Genomic DNA, 18,624 nt, shown 5'->3' with positions numbered 1-18,624 from the left:
GCCATTTTCCCTTATTGATTTCCCTTATTACATCTATACCAATCACAAAGGAGGAGATGCAAATACAGATTTAAACGATTTAAAGAAATATTTTTAAGCTTTGAGACATTTGAGATGTGGATTGTGCAAAAAGGGGGCTGCAACTCAATATCCCTAATGATTTGTACATTCAGCGTATTTCATGGCATTTCATGGCATTTCATTATGTTGCTGCACATTCCTCCAAGAAAACAGCGGGTGTTTTTATCAAGCTGTAAGAGATAGCCTTCTGTTACACAAATGGCAGGTTTCCTAATTAGATGATAACCACAGCCAGTGAGCGTTTATTTCAATACACCACTGCAGAGAAAGCATCATGATAGTACAAAAAACACTGAGTATACACATGTGTTTTGTTGGGTGTCTCTATTAATGCACCATATAAAGTTATAATTTCTTGCCATTTTAGTGCCTGTTGACAGTCAAATATGTGAAAGCAAAAAATGAAAGTAGGATTTAAGTTTAGATGTGGTTCACATGGTTTGGATGGGAAAATGAACGTGGAGTTGAGTGTTTCCTGCTGCAGGGCTGTGGCTCTCTGTGTGAAGGAGGTCAGGTTTATTTCATCTGAAATAAAACAGTAAGTCTGTCCCCAGCTATCAGACCAGGACGGGGAAATTGACACCAGACACTAGCCAAATGTTAGTAAGTGTCAGCTGTGGCTGATACTGTATATTAGTCTCTACTCAACCAGCCACTTTGACAGCTAACAGACTGTCATTTGGAGTATAGGCTGGGTAATATGGTTGAAATCAATATCATGATAATCAGATTTTTTTTCGATATTGATATATATCACAATATGGCTCGCGTATACAAAATCACGTTAACTAATCAAATTAATGTTCATCCCATTGAACCAAATGGTAATGAGTTTTTAAATAAAATTTGCTTGTTATCAATTAAGACAGCAGAATTGTGTCATGATATCCCCAAATCAACATATCATCACGATTTGATTCCGCTGAAAATAAATAAATGAAAATATTGAATTCTCACCCAGCCCTTATTTGTACGCCTTATTCTAGTCTCAAAATCTAGTCAGCTGGTAAAACAGCAGAAGTGAATTTTAGGATTTACTAGTCACTGTGGCCAAAAACGTTAACTCCTTCCCCTCTAGAAGATTAATAACCATTCATTAGTATTGGGTGTGGGTGTGGGTATTATATAGCCTAGGGTTACAGTACATCCACCTCCACAGCTACCAATACAACACTCCACAGGACCATAATAAAACTATTAATCCAAGGCCATATGGATATCAAGCGCCATTTTTAAACAAAAAAGTATGTAACAGTAATAGTAAAGAGGAGACAAAAGCTCTTGTTTATCAATCTGTGATGCATTCCAGGTGTCATTTTGTGATTAAATGCTTTAATTTTCATTTTTGGTGTGCCCACTTTCCCTCAAACTGCTTTGTCTATTTCTACTTCAGTTAATGATTTCCTACATTTCCCAGAATGCCTTTCAACAACCCCTAGAGAAGGGGGTTCTCTGTTTTTCAGTTGAGAAAAGAGTGACAGTGGATGGTCTCTCTCCTGCTCCTGTGGGTGGAGAATTTGTCTCTCTCCTCCTTCTACGATGGATTTCTCCCCGACCCTGTATGATTGTTGAACGTCTCTTGGTGCAAAATGGTGGCTCTAGAAAGAAGCCCTCACAGTGGTATCTTATGCTCGCAGTGCTATCTTCTTATCTTATCTGTTGCTGCACTGGAAATATCTTGACTTGATGTACCGTGACGTTGTCTATTGTTGGCCAACAACAAAATGGGCCCAGAAATGCAAGGTTCATCGCTAAAATCTGTTTCTTACAGTGTTTTTGGGTGGATTTTTCCTTTAAACTCAGCCCTAATGATTCACTATCTGCTTTGGAAAACATTAGCCTAGATTATACCTATGCTAACTGACTATAGGCATGCAATGTACAACAGGTTCACGACACATACAAGACAGATTTGCCCATTTCTGTGTTAAAATGGAATACGTTATACAAGACTGATTCGATTATGTTTCTTATACTTGTGGACTGTGGTTGAGAGAACATTTTTTGAAGATATGGTCAATTTTCTTGTCAGGAGACTATGATTTAAGTAGAAAGTTGCTTAGTTTCATGGAAGCAGCACCAAATTGTTGCTGAAAAGGACATCAAATGTACTTGGCTGCCTGTGTGTGTGCATGTGTGAGAAAGGGGGCAGATATTATATTTGCACTACCATCAAAGAAATTGGGAAAAGTGCCATTCAGAACATGTTTCTTTTTATTTACAAACTTCAAAAAAAAAGAGAAAAGGATCTAAAAGTCATCCAACATCATACACATTTATCCATTGATAAACTACACAACAGGCTTTCACTAGAGCCAATCCTCAAAGACAGCAGCTTCAATCTCCTCGGCTAAAATGGAATTCAGACAGCCGGTCGGCTTCTCCGGCTGAATTGATTCGTATAAATAAATATGTAAATTCAAGTAGAAAGCTGTGAAACCCCCCCCCCCCAAAAAAAACAAAAAAAACAAAACAAGAGCGGTCGGTACAGCAACCAAACAGTTCAACACTGAGGAAACTCGCTGTCGTTTGGTTTGGTTTGCCATCATAGGGATGAAAAAGATGGGACATTTCGGATGATATGGAAATGAACCATGATGAAAAAGAAAAAGCAATGGACGACATTATTCTTTCTCGGTCTTTCTTTTCTGCTGATGAGCGGTCGGATCGCCACAGTGTCTGACCCATTACCTGTGATCGCGTTTGTTTACATGCATAATCGCTGTTTAGATTCGTATCCCAATTACAAATACGTATATATGAATAGACAGAATATTCTGCATATTACCATGGAAACTGAGCTGATGTAGATGACAAAAAGCCACCAGAAAACACAGGATAAGGTTTCTACACATCTCAGTATCGTGGTTTATATCAGCGTAACCCCGGTGTTTTATTTGGGTTTCTCATAATTGAGATAAGCGCTGATCTTAATTACTGTAAATGGGACACGGTATTTTTCCAAGCCTTAAAAAACGCTCAAGTATCCTGGATATTAATGAGCACGAAAACGCACCGATTGGTTGGTCCACATGCAAGTTTCACACAAGTTCACATGCTTTGGGGTCAGACCGGTGGATCGTCACTTTCTTGTTTTTTTTTAAATCACCAAACACAAGAATCCGAAGCGTTCCCAAACTGCAATAACAACAACAATAATCATAACCGTAAAAACCTTACAAACGAGAAAGAAAAGCAAAAAGCAACAAAAGGAAACAAAAAATATAGTACAAAAATAAAAAATACAAATGAATAAATATGCACCGTCATAAATAAATTAATTTGGTAAATTCAAACATTGTAAAAAGAGAAAAAAAAAAGAAAAACATAAGTAAACTAGCAATTTCAGTATGAAAGTATGAAGTATGAATGAACAAATACATGGAAGAAAAGAACAGGAAATGCTTAGTCTTTGCTTGGAGATGTTAAAGTTGGGTTTTTACCGAAAGAGCTGGGAGTTTTTAAAGCTCTTTCTGTCACCATTTGGGAGGGGAAGGTTGTTTTTTTTTTTTTTCAACCATCCCCCATTTCCTCTTAAGTGTGTGTGAGACAGCAGAAAAAATGTTTTATGGTCGATCTGAGAGAGAACTCGATCGTCTGCAAACGTGATTATACAGATTTGTGTCTCTTTTAAAGTGACTTTTACAGAGGTTGATGCCTGATACAGTGTACAATGTCGCCTGTTTCTCAACGGCGGCAGTGAGGATGTTGTAGAGAGAGCGTTGCTGTGGAAGATTTTTTCCCGCTTTAAGTTGCTGACAAGGTTATTTGGTCTCTTAAGACACAATCCTCTTTGATGGAGGTTGTAGATGTGCTTGTGCATTTTTTTTTGTTTGTTGTTTTTTTTTTTTGGCAAAGCTACACCGTCTCTCCAAATCAGTTTGGTTTCACAATGACTTCTTTTCACAAAATGAGATGAGAAGGAAATCCCAAAAAAACAAAAAAAAAACAGCGGAGCAGAGGTGGAATCTGTGCTGACACCGAACCGAGTTACGCCACCCAGGTTTCTTCTTAAAAAACAAAACGGTTCCTCTTACAACCCTTGAGAACACAACACACAGATATACGAACAGGGGGAACGACACAGCGTGACCAAAAAAAGACCTCAAGGTTGCAAGTTCAATTCCTCTGGGCTTGTATAAATACACGTAGGCTTGTGTGTGTTTTGCATCATTTTCGCTAGGCTACAGTAAGACTGCGGGTGAGATTCAGAGAGTCTCGGCGACTGTCCGTCTCTCTTCACCCCTCCTCTCTCACAGTTAACATTCAGAAAGATGGAGGCAAAAAAAAGGCATTTTCTGTTGGTTGTTTCTCCGCTACAAGGAGGACGCCTCACTAGAACACAGTTTTTCCTCATTGTCACCTGGCTGTTATTAGGCAATGATAGTTTTTTTTTTTTTTTTGGGAAAAAAAAATGTAAAAGAGATTACATAAATATAAAAAAAATCAGATCTTCCCAAGTCTGATGCCTAAATAGAAGCGGTCTTTTCAAAAAGGCCTGGTTTAAAAGGCGTTTAAATAAGCATACATTCTTTTATTAGAGTTTTAAGGTTTCAGTAATTGTCTTTCACCTCCACAGCGAGCCTCAACCACTTTGTTTACCATGAGTATTTCAAGATGATCCCATTTTTGTCTGCAAAGAACAAAAAACACACAATACTCCTGTCCTGGCAGTGAATTCAGAAGTTCAATCGAATAGCATTCAAAAATTGATATCTTTTTTTTAGACCTGTCTTTCTACCATTTAAGAAATATTCAGTAGCAATATTTGACAGTCAACAAACAATACCATTTAAATTACTGATATTGAACAGGCGTTACTACCAGCTAACTTAATTATCAACGTTTTTTTTTTTTTTATCAACTCTAGCCTACCATCAATTTTTTTAATTAGCTGAAAAAAGCAAAAGGTTCTTGACGATTTGCGAAGCTGCAGAACTAGAATCCTCTAAAGTCAACAGTACAACTAGTGGCCATTTGTGGTCACTGCAGGTCCAAACTCAGCAGTACTCCAGTCCAGTGATTAGTATCTAAATGCCAGTATTGGACAGAAATTTGGAAGCCCAAAGTCCTTTTGATTTTCATTTTCTTCTTCCTTCTGGTGTACAATTTTTTCCTTAGGTTTCCTCTTCTTTAAAGTAAGATATTCAGCATAAGGATTTGTCGCTCTGTGTCCAGTCTGTGTCCAATCCTCATTTCTCCAAGGCAGGTGAGCTGAACAGAGGAAACACTTTAAGTTTAGCAGGGGCTCAGTTGTCACCACTTAAACGTTTCGCTTTTTTAAATCTCTATAGATTTCTGTCACAGCCTCGGCCACAGACCCTACGAAGCCTGGATCCTGGCAAATAGGAAATCATCCTATTTTGACGATGCTTTAATTGAACCAAACTCAGTCAAACAACCGCATCATTCAGCTGTCACTGTCCCATCACCTCAATGACATCATCATCGTCGTCGTCATCCGAGCTGCCAGTGCCGCTGACGTTCCCACCGTTCTGAGCCAGCACCGGGCCGCGGCGGCTCTCAGACCGGATTGAGGGGGAGGAGGAGGAAGGGGAAGATGAGGAAGAGGTGGAGGCAGCAGTGGGGGGGTACTGGGACAGGAAGCTGGCTCCGGCCGGGCCGGGGGTGGCGGCCGGGCCGGGCAGCCCGCCGGGGAGCATCGACCCCGCGTAGAGGCCGGCCAGGGACTGGCTGTAAGAGAGGGGGAAGCCTGGAGGAAGCATCCCGGCCATGCCTGCCATGCTGGGGCTCAGCAGGAATGGCGGCAGGATGCCTTTGACCGATGCTGAGGACGATACCGACGAGGAGGATGAGATGGCAGCGGCGGTGGTTGCGGTCAATAAGGAAGAGGAAGACGAGGCCGGGCCTGCGCCGGCTCCGCCTAAGCCGAAGGGGTCAGGGTACATCAAGCAGGGGTCCCCCAGTTGACCGTGGGGAGGCTGGAAATAAGGCGAGCCTGCCCCCATGAAGAGCGGGTGTCCCAGTGACCCACCCAGAGCGCCCAGCATGGCCGGGTTGAGGCCCAGCGGCGGCAGGCCGTAGCCCCCGGTGAAGGGGAAGCCCTGTGAGGCCAGAGGGGCGGAGGAGTGCTTGCCGGCGGCCGGCTGCTTGCTGGCGCGCTCATCGGTGGACGGGGTGGAGGCTTTACGCTTGGAGCCCGTTCTCAGGTCCTGGGCGGCGGTGGCGTCCATGCTAGGCTGGACTGTGTTAGCCACGGAGGCGTCATGGTGGCTATTACCCATGCTAATGTTTCCACTAGCAAAACCACCACTGCTGCTGTTGGTTTTAACCAGTTTGGTGGCAGCCAGGCTGTTGCTGTTGCTGCCAGCGGCGCCGATGCTCTCTGCTGCTCTCTCCTGTTGACCTCCGGCTGCTTTCTGAGTATTGGCTGTGTAGCGCTGCAACTCGCTGATGATCTCAGGGCCGTCAGGTGAAAGGGGGCGGGTCACGCTCTCGGAGGGTACCTGCTGCTTCCTGTCAGGTGACACGCAGCCGTTGCTGCCATTGGTTGAAACCTCCTCCGGTGGCCCCTGGGAGTCTGAGAAGAGGAAACACGGGATTAGAAACTGGTCTTAGGTAAAGAATGAAATGCCAAAGTTGCCAAAGTTATAATAAATAGCAATGTGCTTCTGACCAAGGCTCCTCTATGCTAAGAGTGAAGTGCTGCTAAGTGAATCAGCCTACCTTTGGGTGGCGCTGCAGAGCTCTCCTCCCCTGTCTTGGCCTTGTTAGCAGCTCTGATGGCAAAGATGCGTCCATCACATGTCCTGATGTAGGTCCCTACCAGAGAGAAGCAAAGTCAAAAGTTATCATCAACAACCATAAAAAGTGTATTTAATCAGGCAAGCAAATAAAGATTTTTTCTGATCTGACCTGCATGGTTAATTGGCAGTTAAATAGAGTTTTAAGGTAACATGCGGCGTTCTCCTTTTACAGTACGATGACTGCATTTTTGGCATTATTGTAGCTTGTCACTGTAATGTAACACACACACTCAATCTCTGGTTACAAAGCTGGTAGGGATTCAGTGTCTTGCTCTAAGACACTTAAGCAGGGCGGATGACTGCTGACACATCTAATAGTTGAAGGACGGTTTCTTTAACCACTAAGCCTCCCTGCCGTCCCGCAAAAGTTTTATAGAGTATAATAAATCAAGCTTTGTTTATAATAGTGTGCAGTGGACTGGTTACCTTTGGTGCCCCTGATGACATGGATGCTCTCTCCTGCGCTGATCCTGGCCTGGACGTCTGTCGAGCTGTTGGTGCCTGGAATCACAATGTCTGGAAAACACAAGGAAGACAAAAAAACACAAGTTAACAAGAGTGCAGAGAGAGAAGAGTGTAGGGACAGACAGATACTCAACAGCTTCAGGGCCAAGGGTCGCAGTCTGTAAAACCTGCAGTGAAACCTGCCTCACTCTGCCTTAAGGAGCTGCTAACCCAGCTAAAAGAATTTCATTTGTATGGGTTTCAATGAGTGTTTAATGAGTGTAATGTAGTGCCCAGTGATGGTCTAAATGCTGTTTCAAAGGCTTTTCTACCCTGCCAGCAACAAAATTCTGGGGGAAACACTAATTCCTTATAATTTTTTGGCATTAAAATGATCAAATATACAGAATATCAGCACAAAATATCAGCTACCGGAAGTTGAAATCCAAAAATGTTGGTATTTGTATCAGCCTTTCAAAGCCCATAATGGTTGAACCCTAATAAGTATTTTAATGATGTAATAGATGGAGTATCCATTAATTAATGTAACGAAGGGGGTGGAGGAAAGGATTCTATGGGTACAAAGGATAGAAATTAGAGAAGGAAATGAATAAGAAGAGAGGGGAAGAAGAGAAGGAAAAGAAGAAAAACAGGTGGAAAAAGTAACGGTGCATGTGCAGTCTGCCTACCAGTAGTGGTGACGATCTTCTGGACGAACACCCCGGCCTTCTGCAGGTAGTTGACGGGGAAGCCTCCGAGGCCGGACCCCGACGACGCGTCGCTAGGGGCGGAGCCTGCAGACGCCTGGCGGGGCGTCATGGGAACTGGAGTCGACTGGACCGGCCGGACGCTGGCCACCGGCTTCTCCTCCACACGAGGAGGAGGCCGCCTGAGGGGGAGAAGAGGAGGAGAGGAGGGGGAGAAGAGGGGGAGAAGAGGAGGAGAGGAGAGTGCTGCATTAAGGTTTGTTTGGAGATTTGACCTCAATACTTTTGTTCATGCAGGAAAACGCTTTTGAAACTGGGTTTTACTGTCAGATTATCCTAGCTTTGCAGTTCCAAGTGACTTTCACTATCATCACTAGCAACCCAAATACCAACCTCCAACATTGTTTTTTTCATTTTGATGTTTATTTTGAAGTCTACCGTACAGTTGAGATGTCCGTTTAGGGTAAAACTATAATATAATTTCTTAAAACATTTGAGGAGTACAATCTTTTCAGGTCCTTACATATTGTTTCATAACCTCTACTTTGCTCGACTCTGCTCGACTACCATGCATTTTTGAGTTTATCCAAAGGGTTTCTGAAAGGGTTTCATAAATCTAGGGGTTGTAGGATTTTTCTGAACCCATAGAGGACTATGTAATCCTTTTTTAATCTTAAAAACACCCAAAAAACAAAAACAAAAATAAGTTAAAAGGTTCAGAAATATGTTAGTCTTTAACTTCTTTCTTCGTTCTTTAGGCTCCACTTTTTTTGGAAAAGAAAATTAAAGAAAAACATATGAATTCACTCACAATGTGCATCTAAAAGTCGGAGTATTGTTGTGTTCTTTTATCTTTCTATTCTACTTGATTTGATTCTTTTAATGCAATGCATTTTGCTTGTTCTTTTATATGAATTTTATCTTTTTATCTATCTATTTTTGATCTGCCGTCTTTTATCTGCCTTTTATTGATGTAAAGCACTTTGAGCTGCATGTTGTGTATGAAATGTGCTATACAAATAAAGGTTATTATTATTATTGTTATTATTTGTTATTCCTTTATCTGCATTTGCACCTATTCTTGGAAAGCACCTTGAAATGACCTGGAATTCATTAACCCAGTGGGTATTAATCTGATAATCTGATTAGATACTGGATAAATTGCTGAGACTATTTGACAGTAGACAGAAACGAAGACTTTGAGGAAACGTTATGTTTTTTCATTAGTTTGTTCGTTTTACTGCTGACAGCCAGTGTGGATATGAACGGGCCGAGTCACTGACCAGTTCCTCTGGCTGAAGGCGGGTATGTTGGTGAGGCTCTGGTCGCTGGCGGGGTAGTAGTGGGCGTAGGACGGGCGGGTGTAGGGCACCGACGCCCTCTTCTCCTCCTCGTAGCCCTTCCTGGCCGCTTTCTTCTCTGTGCTGCTCAGCTTCAGCTCCCTGCGGTCCATCAGCAGAGACTCATGGGGGAACGGCTGCTGCAAGGAGGGAGGGACGGAGAGAGAGAGAGAGAGAGAGAGAGAGATGTGAGTCAAGAGGTTCAGTGTAATATAATTAAGAAGTGAATGTTGCTTTGCTCTTCAAGTTCAGATGAATATTTTATGTACATGAAAAATTTCTGATGAGTTTGTCTTTGTTCCTACATGTGTGTGTCCCTAACTTAATGAAGTGGATGTGGAGGTAGAGGATATTCCTGTGTATTTGTATATGCATGTATAATAATGAATACACCTATGTTTCTATGTGTGTGTGTGGGTGTGTGTGTGTATCTCCTGTTTCCTTATGCTGCGTTCATGTCATATTGGAAGAAGCCGAGGAATGGGATGACATCTCACTGCTTCAACTTGGAAGAACTTGTTGGAACGGCCACATCCAAGATGGCGGTCGTAAGGTCAGTTGTGGGACTTTAAAACCAACTGTAGCAGATATTGCTCGCTTTTCGTAAGTAGAGTTGATTGTATTAGTGTGAATATAACTGATAATTTAGATTTATATAACCTTGGACTGCCAACATCAATGGTCGACACACTTCTGCAGTTTGTGACGCCAAGTGGGAGATACTGAATCCTATGACTTACTTCTAGTTACCTATGGAAGCCCATTGAGGACATATATTCATACATTTTATTGACGCCGTTTTCCCTGAGATATTTAATTATTATTATCATTATCTCAAGAAGAAAATAGTTTTCCCCTAACAATTGTTTTCGCCTAACAACTAGGCCTGCTTCAACATTTGGGTGCTGAATAATTTGCTTTTCTTTAGGAAGTTTTTCCCAAGCAGAAAATCAACTCATTATCTCGAGGAAACAATTTTTGTTTTCCCCGAGGTAATGAGAAAATTATCTCTTTTTTGTTTGTTTGCCTTTTTTGTTTTTTTGCTGTTTTGTTTTCCCAGGATAATGAGAAAATGATCATGACAAAACGGCGTCAATAACATTTCTGAATATCTGTCCTCAATAGGCTTCTGTAGTTCCAACTAGGGGGCAGACGTGACGGGAGTTTTTCCACAGTCGGCAGCTCATATTTACAGTAAATCCAGTGTGACGTGAACGCAGCAGCGGGACAACCTCCACCAGAGTGAGTCATGATCCTCTGTTCATCTACCTTGGTGATGAGGTGAGGATAGAGGTGCAGAGCCTTCCTCAGGACGCCCTCCATGCTGTCCTGGGGCTGCAGACGGACGTGGGACGGGTCCGGCTCCTCCTCCACGAAGTGAAGGAGAGACTCCACCTCCCTCCGGGTGAAGGTCAGCACGGGGTTCAGGTCATCCACCACCCGGTCTGAAGAAGGGAGGAGAGGAAGAGGGAGGAGAGAGGGGAAAGAGAGGAAGGGGGTGAGAGTCAAAACAGAGGAGGGAGAGAAGGGGGAGGTGGAAGGAAAGGAGGGTGGAGGGAGAAAGACAGGAAAAGGGGAGGATTGAAGGAGAAGAGAGGAGAGGGAGGGTTTGAGGGAAGGGGAGGAAGGATGGAGAGAAGGATGAAGATAGATGAGGGAGGGATGGAGGCAGAAAGAAGGGGAAATGAAGATAGAATCAGTTAATCATCCAAAACCACTTTAAAATAGCTGTCAAAAAAGTTTCAAAGTGTGAAAAATAAACCTCAGAAAATCTATTTTCAACAGGATTATGTGCCTAAAAACTAGTTTCAATGTACAAACATGTTCCTCCCAATATGCCAAACTCCTTTTGGAGCAAAAGAACAGATAGAAGGCTTCACCTGACAACATATCGACTAAAATGTCCCGGCTGGATTGCGACAATAGCTCTCTGAAACATCAGCGGCCTCAATGTGTCCGTCTCACCAGTCAAAACTTAAAGTAAAAACACTTGAGACAGTTTACTGTGTCATACTCAAGCCTCTTGGCAGAAGATCTCTACTTCAACACAGAGCTGATTATTTGGACGGGTGTTCACACAGGAGAAGAAGCCTGCATTGGGCTTTTAAAGGTGTCAGATACCTGACTGATGTGTGACAGGCTTGTCAGTTGGAGGTAGTGTGTTGATTTTCAGTGTGTATTCATCATGTGTTGGTAAAAAACGCTTAAAGTACACAATATTTATAGTGAATTTTACATTAATTCGTCCCTTACTTCATGCAAAATCCCCTTAAATTTAGTTAATGGAGTCATTAACGGAGGAGACCCCATCGAAACCCCCTTAATTTTTGACTCCTCACTTTCTAATATAATGAAAATTCAGGGAGACAGTTCTCTCAAACATTCGCTCTTCTAAAAAGGTAACTCAGTAACTTTTACTCTGAGGACATTTGAAATGAGACACGTTTTACTTAAGTAGAAGTAGTTATACTTCTACTTAAGCACAATATCAGCAAAGTAACAGTACTTCTACTTGAGAAATTCTAATTCTCTTTCCACCACTGCACATTGGATTAATTCTTCCTTGGTGGTTTATTCAGCAACGTTTTAACCACAACTGGCTAGTGTATGTCTAATAAAAACAAGTTGTGGTTAAAATGCTCAAGATACTGTATGATTTTCATATTCCTACGACTTTGTAATCATAATTTATCAATATCTGATCGCAGGCAGATGCACCACTATCATAATCAGAAGTGCTATTCTGTGTTTCTCCTCATTAATAGCAATATCTTGCCTTACTACTTTTTATTCCATTTATTTTTATCTAGTATAGTAGTTGTAGTGTAGTGTAGTATAGTAGTTGTGTAGTTTTTGTGTATATACAGTACTGTGCAAAAGTCTTAGGCACCCAAGAGTTTTTATATAAATTGTGTCTTAGATGTTTATTCATTTTTTTTCTGCATTAGTGTGTCAGTAGACTGCTCTTTATAGTGCATTTTTTGATATTTAGAAACTTTTCATTTAATTATTTTTGAAAGCATCTTCGCTTTACTTTTTTTTCTTTTACATATGCCTAAGACTTTTTCACAGTACTGTATATATATATTTTGTAATTCCGTGTTCTGACTTTTTACCTACCTCATTGTGTGTGTTTTTTGTCATTTATGTGAATTGCTGCTGCAACACTGTAATTTCCCTTTGAGGATAAATTAAGTACTCTATCTATCTATCTATCTATCTATCTATCTATCCATCCACTCACCGGACATGCCCTGCTTGGAGATCTGGCGGTCGTAGATCTTCTTCTCCAGGGTGAAGTCGCACACCAGGCGGTAGATGTGGCAGGGCTTCCTCTGGCCGTAGCGGTAGACGCGGCACACGGCCTGGGCGTCGTGGCACGGGTTCCAGGAGGCGTCGAACACCACCACCCGGTTCGCCCCGATCAGGTTCACGCCCAGACAGCCGGCCCTGAGCGCCGGGCGGGAGAGAAGGGTCAAGTTTATTTCAGTAAATCGTTTACACGTTAATGTTGAGACATTTATATAATTCCCCTAAACTAAACGAGGATTTGCAGCCTCTACTGGCAGAATTGTTGCGATGTACTTTACAGGTAAACACTAGACAACAGCAAAACTTTTTTTTTTTATTTGTGTGTGTGTGTGTGTGTGTGTGTTTGTGATAAATGTCCAAATAAATGAGAAAAAATGTAAGAATAAAGTCTGACTTTCTGTCCATGGTAGAGTATATTATTTTTTTTTTTAACTTTTGTTCCTAATCTGACTCAGAGCCAGACATTAAACCCTGAGGAACAGAGAGACGTGTATGTGGGTGAAATGTGTGTTTGTCTGTATGAGTGAGAGTGAGAGAGTGTGTGTGTGTGTGTGTGTGTGTGTGTTACCTGGTAGACAGCAGGAAGACCCATGTTGAGGTGTTGGAGGGATCGTTGAACTGGTTGATGAGTCTCTCTCTCTCCGAAGCAGTTGTGCTCCCATCTAGTCCTTTAACACACCACACAGCCAACACAGTGTTAATTAGGGCGTCCCGTAACCATCAGGGCACAGGTTCAATCCCTGAGTGTCTCCACCTACAGCCACATGTCCTGCTGAAGTGTCCATGAGCAAGACGCTGAACCGCCACCTGCTCTCTCATATATAAATGTAAAATCAAGAATAGAGTATTGGGATATCTTGAAAAATAAAAAGACCTGCCGACTATGAGCTTTACTCTGAGACACTGTGGGTTTGATTCTGCTACATGTGATCTGAATCCTATTCAATAAAGCAGGAATGTGTAAAATGGTGTCTAAATGGGACAAGTTACAAATGAATAGTTCCAGACTCAGTTCTCGATTCAAAACAGCAAAACCTATTCTTAGAAAAGAAAAAAACTTACTTGCACTTGTACTTGATTAATAAAACAATTGCACTTTTACAGACTGTATCTTCTCTTGAGATACTGACTGATCAACCAACCATTTTTTCCTTAAAATGGATACATACCATGTTTTGCAATATAATTATTCAAGTACATATGAAATACATGACACACCTTACTGTAAATTCTGCAATTCTTTGCCTACATAGAACCATGAACCACTTTGTCTCAACACTGGGCTGTTATCAAGAGTCGCCAGCAGATGGCAGTAGTCAATGTAAGTCAATGAGAGGAGCAACACACCACAGGACAAACAGTATAAGCATCCTGGACACATGGCACACAGTTTCTGCTTATGATTGTTCTAAAATTCAAACAATTGATCAGATTCAGACTCAGTCAGTTCAAAATGTAACATTAATTTAACACAGTGGGCAGATATATTGTGGTTTTACCTCATTTAACTATACAGAACATTCGGACCATCTTCCCAGTGTTGAATTGCACTCTTTTGTGCAACATATCTCAATTTCCCAATGCTTAAATTTTTCAGCCTGTCTCCTCTCCTTCATGTTTATCTCCACTTCATGACTGAAGTGGATTTAACAGGTGAATTCAATGAATATTCATAGCGTTCACCTGGATTCCCTTGGTCAGTCATTCCCACTATTTTGGGACTATTCAGTGTGTCTCCGTCAAAAAACCAGGAACACAAAACTATCACACAGATGATCACTTACTGTAGTAGTTGAGGTTGCGGACCCAGTTCTGGTTGGCTGTGTCTCGGCCGGAGGTTTTGGGCGAGGGAGGCACCGGCCTCTTAGCCAGGAACTCCTCGATCACCGTCAGCGTCGACAGACTCTGACTGCAGGACGGAGACAGAAAGGGAAATTAGAGATTTTGATCGAACTCCGAAAAGCTTCAGACATGTTCCATGACGTATAAATAAAATCAAGAGATCCCATTGGGTGTTTACCTGAAGACCAGCAGCTTGTCTCCCTTCCTCACGCTCTCCTCTATCAGGTGGAACAGCAGCACCATCTTCGCCGAGTTCTCCAGCATGCCGGCCTTATAGTCGCACATGATGTCCTTCGCCTGGAGAGAGAAGAGTAAAAAAACTCACAGTCCATCACAGGACAAAGGCCTCGCTTCATCATACATTACATTTACATTCATGATATTTTAGGTGCTTAGCTGATGAGAGCAGAATGAGTGCAAAAGAATAAGGTTAAAAACAGACCAAAAACACAATCTTTTTTTTCTTCACATTCATACAGTTCGACACATTCACCCTGGATCTGCCCAGTAGAACCACAGTCTACTATATAACATGAATCTTACTATTATATCGCACCATGCAGTACTGAGCATGTGCAGAGCCGTCTATATATCCCTATCCCTACTACTATAATTGGAGAGCAGTTTGTTTGTCCCAGAGAGGAGAGGAGAGGAGAGGAGAGGGGAGGAGGAGAGGAGAGGGGAGAGGGAGAGGAGACAAGGAGAGGAGAGGAGATAAGGAGAGGAGAGGAGAGAGGAGAGGAGAGAGGAGACAAGGAGAGGAGAGGAGAGAGGAGACAAGGAGAGGAGAGGAGGAGAGAGGAGAGGAGAGGAGGAAAGGGGAGAGGAGAGGAGAGAGGAGAGGAGACAAGGAGAGGAGAGGGGAGAAGGAGAGGAGAGAGGAGAGGAGACAAGGAGAGAAGAGGAGGAGAGGAAAGGAGGAGAGGAGACAAGGAGAGGAGAGGAGAGGAGAGAGGAGAGGAGACAAGGAGAGGAGAGGAGAGGAGGAGGTTATAAATTCTAGTATATATAATGAGCTATATCACTGAGAACACTCCAGTCCCCGTAGCTTCACTGCTTCCTGACAGCATCCTCAAGAAGGTTTCGCTGCCAGGCAACAAATACAAGTCCAGCCATTAAGCAGAATTTAGTCTAATATTGCTCAGCAACAAAATTAAAGCAACTTCACACTCTGAAAGCCCCAAATGGCAGCAAGAGGTAACTGATTCTGTTTTTGTTTTTTTTGGATGTGAGAAATTGAACGTACCCATTCGTAGGTGATGACCTGGTTGGCTTTTTCCTGCAGCTGGTTGAGGCTCAGCCCGCCGATGGGGTTGGGATTCTCCAGGGGCTTGGACTTCTGATTGGGCGCCGTCGGGCAGCGGGCGGGGCCTGTGGAAGTGATGTCATCCAGGTCCAGGTCCTGCTCGTTGGCCAGGTTCTCCTTCTGCAAGGCCTCGTACAGGACGTCCGGGTGGTTCCAGATCTGCAGAGCGACACGAGATATGATCAATCGGTATGATCACATACAGTATAGTGCAAGAGGACAGTGAAAGACAGAAGAAATCCTCAACTCAAACCTAAATTCTGCAGTTTATAGTCTACATGCACGGAAAATTCACCCTGTTTTTATTTTACCTTTTTAATTATTTACTTTAAAATGTTGCCTAATTTCTATAGCAGGGACAATGTCAGGCTTTGGTAACAACAAGCCATCTTTGATAATGATTTCTCAAAAATAATTCGGAGACACGTTTTTCTTTATTATTATTAATTATAAGAAGAATAAGAATAATAATACATTTTATTTGTAAAGAGCTTTTCAAGATACTCAAAGACACTTAACATGAAATAGTATGAGCATAAATAAAAACTAGTAAGTAAAAAACTCAACTAAAAACAACTATTTAAAACTATATCTCCAACACAGTCCCAACACAGTTTGAAGAATACAATACTTTGAAGAAAACAAATGTAGTATAACGGTTTCCTACAGACACACAGGTGAGGTCACACACACACACACACACACACACACACACACACACACCTTGCAGCAGACGCAGAAGGCCTTGAGCGGGTTGAGGCTGAGCCAGCCGGTGTTCCCCGCCTCTCTGAAGCGGTTCATGAACTCGGTGTAGAGCGCCCTCTGCAGGGGGGACAGGCGCACCAGGAGCACATGCTCCTCCTTGGAGGGCAGCTGGTCCTTCAGGACGTCGTGGCCCCGTCTGGAGCGAAGACACGTCAAGCATGGGAGGTTAGAATAGAGCGTGACATGTATCTACTGCTGTCAGTGGGTGACCCTGCACCGTGACCACGACCCTAACCTGCTGCAGCACCAAGCTTAAATGCATGATGAAATATTACAGTCATTCCTGTTGTGTGGTTTAGGTATCTCCTTTGATGTGTATGTATCTTATGTATCTTCTTAAATGTTATTGTTGTTAAATTCCTGTAAAAGGCTAAATAAATGAAATCTGAATCTGACAGCTTCTATCTGTTGTCATTGAGAGAGGGGGAGTGTCTTGAAATGCAAAGCCTGTGTCTATAATACATTATAATCATACTTACAACACATTATAATGCCATCATAATGCATTATAAGTATAGTTATAATCATGCATAGACAGTTATAATGTTTTATAACATTACTCATAATCTGTTATAAAGCTTTTTTATTTAAGTGGTAATGAAAAAGCTTTATCACAGATTGTAAGTAATGTGTTTATAATGTTATAAAGCATTATAACTGTCTATGCATGATTATAACTATACTTATAATGCATTATGATGACATTATAATACGTTATAAGTATGATTATAATGTATTAAAGACACTGGCTTCATAGAAAATGTTACCGGAGTTTTTGCCACGAAAGTTTTGAGAAGCCGTAAAGAAATCCTGAGTCAACAAACCCTATCACCCCCCCCCCCCCCCCCCCCCCCCCCCCCCCCCCACAAGTAGTTTATGGTCATTTTAAGATATGGACCAGTAAAAATCTTTAGGCATGTCTGGTTTTCCCCTTTTTCAGTAAGTTATGAACTACAGACACTTGACTGACTGATCTGACAAACTTCTCTTTCCTATCATGTTTGAGTCATCATGTCTGAGATTTGCGAAATCATGTTTGAAAATCGAAGAAATCATGTTTGAAAAAATGAAAAAAAAAAAAAAAAATCATGTTGGATATTTGAAAACAATCACGTAACAAAACCAGTGTTTTCTTGTCTTAAGTCTTAAGTTTTCTAAATTATTCTGTGGAAATTGTGGTTTTTGCACATGGGTATTCTTCTTAAATGGGGATTTGTGTGGTATACTGAACCCATTTTGGCATTGTGGGTTGTAATCAATGACACCTGATGAAGACCAATTCCAGTCGAAATGTTGTTTGTTTGCTTGGAATAAATCCTGGTGGAGCGTGTTCCTGTGGGCGGACTTCTATTTGAGTTTTACTGGAACTATCTTTGTCCTGCAACAGATGTCCTTGGATGTGCGTGTCACTATGTGAACCAGTACAAATCTTACTTATTGCCCATTTAAACTTTTAGGAAACACCAAGTTTATTTTTGTGATGTCATGTTTTCCCAGGTCTCACCTCTGGACGAAGCCCTCCAGCAGGCTGTGCAGGACGTGGCTCCTGTACCTCATCAGCTGGACGTCCTGCGGCGTGCTGTCCACACACTGACCGTTCAGGATGGGACGCTCAAACATGTTGCTGAACTCCTGACGCGTACCTGAAACACATAAAGATGTATAACCGATTAGAAGAATGGCACAATATTTAGTAAGTCAATATTGATCGATTACTATTTGCATTTTTTCTTAATTTATTGTTTATTTAGTCAGGAAGTCTCTTTGAGTTCCAGATCTCTGTTTTCAAGAAAGACCCGAGAGCAAGAAACATTCATAAACTCACAAAGAAAATACAGTAATAAAGTACATTTCAGTCCTACGTTAATTAGTACTATTAAATGTGAGATACCACGGCTTTGAAGTCATTGAGGCGGACAAGAGGTTTTCTGTTCCAGAACGTTCAGAGATCAGAATTTCGTCGCTGTTGGGTGGAAACCTTGTATCTCCTAAACTTTTCAGGAACAGATTCAGATGGACCAACATGCATTTGGTTTTGAAAGGCTTTCATATGTTCAAGG

General features: G+C 42.0%; 1 protein-coding gene across 1 annotated transcript; it reads right to left on the bottom strand.

Moving 5' to 3' along the window:
- Nucleotides 1-4,691: 4,691 nt before the first annotated feature.
- LOC139659350 (helicase ARIP4-like) lies at nucleotides 4,692-18,207 on the bottom strand (the record flags this gene model as incomplete). The annotated part of the gene is made up of 13 exons (XM_071537586.1): nucleotides 4,692-6,622; nucleotides 6,769-6,864; nucleotides 7,275-7,364; nucleotides 7,982-8,181; nucleotides 9,283-9,479; nucleotides 10,609-10,784; nucleotides 12,584-12,789; nucleotides 13,220-13,319; nucleotides 14,436-14,560; nucleotides 14,672-14,790; nucleotides 15,740-15,958; nucleotides 16,523-16,700; nucleotides 18,069-18,207. Coding segments are annotated over 13 exons (2,969 nt in total), but the record flags the coding sequence as incomplete, so codon positions are not given.
- Between the last annotated feature and the right edge of the window lie 417 nt (nucleotides 18,208-18,624).

Source organism: Centroberyx affinis, unplaced genomic scaffold (assembly GCF_046629955.1).
Source record: "Centroberyx affinis isolate AG114_WGS23_722 - 3 ecotype Tasmania unplaced genomic scaffold, CSIRO-AGI_Caff_v1 ptg003071l_1, whole genome shotgun sequence".
NCBI classification, from domain to species: Eukaryota; Metazoa; Chordata; class Actinopteri; order Beryciformes; family Berycidae; genus Centroberyx; species Centroberyx affinis.
This window is presented reverse-complemented; position numbering and strand designations above follow the sequence as displayed.